The sequence below is a fragment of the Pteropus vampyrus genome, unplaced genomic scaffold, assembly GCF_000151845.1.
Source record: "Pteropus vampyrus isolate Shadow unplaced genomic scaffold, Pvam_2.0 Scaffold212, whole genome shotgun sequence".
NCBI classification, from domain to species: domain Eukaryota; kingdom Metazoa; phylum Chordata; class Mammalia; order Chiroptera; family Pteropodidae; genus Pteropus; species Pteropus vampyrus.
This window is the reverse complement of record NW_011888993.1, coordinates 300,496-302,797: the sequence shown is the minus strand read 5'-3', so window position 1 is coordinate 302,797 and position 2,302 is coordinate 300,496. Positions and strand designations below refer to the sequence as shown.

At 61.3% G+C, this 2,302-nt stretch overlaps 1 protein-coding gene across 1 annotated transcript in view; it reads left to right on the top strand.

Moving 5' to 3' along the window:
- AP3D1 (adaptor related protein complex 3 delta 1 subunit) overlaps positions 1-2,302 on the top strand; it is a 29,946-nt gene that overhangs the window by 9,322 nt on the left and 18,322 nt on the right. Inside the window, exon 8 of the mRNA XM_023538106.1 lies at positions 1,957-1,986. Coding sequence (XP_023393874.1) covers positions 1,957-1,986 — 30 coding nt within the window. The remainder of the gene's footprint in view (positions 1-1,956; positions 1,987-2,302) is intronic.

Genomic DNA, 2,302 nt, shown 5'->3' with positions numbered 1-2,302 from the left:
GCAGCGGTCAACGTCATCTGCGAGCTGGCCAGGCGCAACCCCAAAAACTACCTTTCCCTGGCCCCGCTGTTCTTCAAGCTGATGACCTCCTCCACTAACAACTGGGTCCTCATCAAAATCATCAAGCTGGCAAGTGGCCCGACCTTCCTTCCTCTCGGCTGTGGCAAGGCCGTGGGGTGTCCTGGGAGCTCTCGATGTGGGGAAAGCGGTTGGGCTTGGCCACTGTGATGCGGAAACGTGAACGTGCTGTCCTGCCCCTGCTGCCTGTGGCTCACTGGCCTCTCGTTCCCTAGTTTGGTGCTCTGACCCCCTTGGAGCCGAGGTTGGGCAAGAAGCTGATCGAGCCTCTCACCAACCTGATCCACAGGTGAGCCTTGGGCAGGCCTGTGCTCCCTGGGGCAGCCCAGGGAATGTTCTGGATCAAGATGCAAACACGCAGTGTGAGTGTTCCAGAGAGGGCTGTGCTCGGCAACCCGCCCACCCTCCTGGGACATGGCTGGGCTGCCATCCCCTCAGGTTCTGAAACAAGAAACACAAAAGAAAGGGAGGAAAAGTGCCCCACTCAGCCCCCGCCACCCCCCGGTCACCATGGGCCTCGGTGGGCTCAGTGAAGAGCTGGCTGGGTAGATCTCCCAAGGTTCCCCCACCCTGGGAAGGAACAGGGCCCTGAGGCTGCCTCAGCCCTCAGAGCTGCATGCACCCCTAAGTGGGGCGCTGGCCTCCAGCAAGTCCCCGCCCTCCCCCGGGCTTCAGCCTCCCGGCTCACCATCCAATGAGATGCTGGAAGATAAATAGTTACAACAGATTTCTGGGCTTGGGACAGTTTTGGTTGTAAATAACAAGTCACAGAGATTACAGTGCAGCTCTGGTTTTCAGAGAAGATCGCAAGGCCATCGGCCACGTGACCGGCATGTGGACTGGCTGTGACGGCCGTGCTCCCTGGGGCACACGGGTGATCGGGCTCGAGAGCACCCCGTGGGAAGGAGTATCGGGGGCAGATGCACTCGGTGCCTGCCTCGGTCGTCAGTCTGGGCTGTGCTTCCCAGACAGGGTCGCACTGGGGCCCGGACTTCTGTATTCTGCCTGCCCGTGTGGGGCCACACGCGGCTACCCCTCAGGCTCCCTCTCAGGCTCCCTGTCACAGTACAACCAGGCAGTGGTGTTTCAGGCTGCTAGAATTTTCTCCATGCTTCCAGAGCATGAAGGCGATTTGGCTTTCCTTCATGGATGTCACACAGTTGGGAGGTTAGGGGAAAGGGCACCCATGGCCACCTGTGGTGACTAGGAGGGGGATGCTCGCTGCGCCTCCCCGCCCTGAGCTTCTGATGACGTGACCTCAGTTGTCACAGCCGTGTCTTTGCAGACACAGCGCAGAGTAGCGCGACTCAGCCCTCACGCCTCGTGTCTGTTCCCTCCCCCAGCACGTCTGCCATGTCCCTTCTCTACGAATGTGTGAACACCGTCATCGCAGGTGAGAGCTGCTTATCGGGTTCTGGAACAGGAGGGTGCCGGTCCTGGTGGTGGGACTTGGAACAGGCCGGCCCCTGATGGCCATCCCCAGGCCCCACCAGTGTGTTGCAGGGTCACCCATAGTCACAGATTTTCGACCTTCTCTCCCCGCTGGAGGTTTCCTCCTGTCTCTGAGCCGCGCCCAGCCCCACCTGGAACCCCTTGGGAAGTGTCACAGCCAGAACCCACTGCCCTCACCCGGCTTCCGGTGTCAGCTCCTGCTGCTCGTGGCCTAGTCCTCACACCCGACACAGGCCCTGTTCTGTTTCTAAGCAAGCCTGTGGCATTATTCACCTCCCTTGCGGGTACCTAGGAGCAGGGGTCCTCAGCAGTGCAGTCACGTGTACTCCTGGGAAGGTCTCCCGAGAGGCCATTTGTGGGGGTCGGGACCTGGCACAGGGCCCCGTGGGGCACTGCGGATGGCCGTGTGTCCACAGCGCCGAGGAGTCACAGGGCCCCTCTCCTCTGGTGTCCGTTGCTCCTGGACCTGGCTGGCTGCCTCCTGCATCACTGTCTTGGTCCCGTGTCCCTGCGACCAGGCATCTTATAGACTGGCGGCAGGTGCTGGCGGCTCAGGGACTCAGTTTCTCGTCTTCTGCCCGCCCTGGCTGGAGTGGCTGAGGAGCAGCCTCATGGTCCCTCCTCGCAGACCCACGGACAGTCTCATGTTTAGCAATTCGTAGAAAGGTGGCCCATGGTCTGTGCCCCAGGCCTGCAGCTGTGTGGCCTGGGCTGTGACGCTCAAGGCTCTGTGACAGTGGAGAGTGAGGGTGGGCGTGCACAGCGCCTGGTG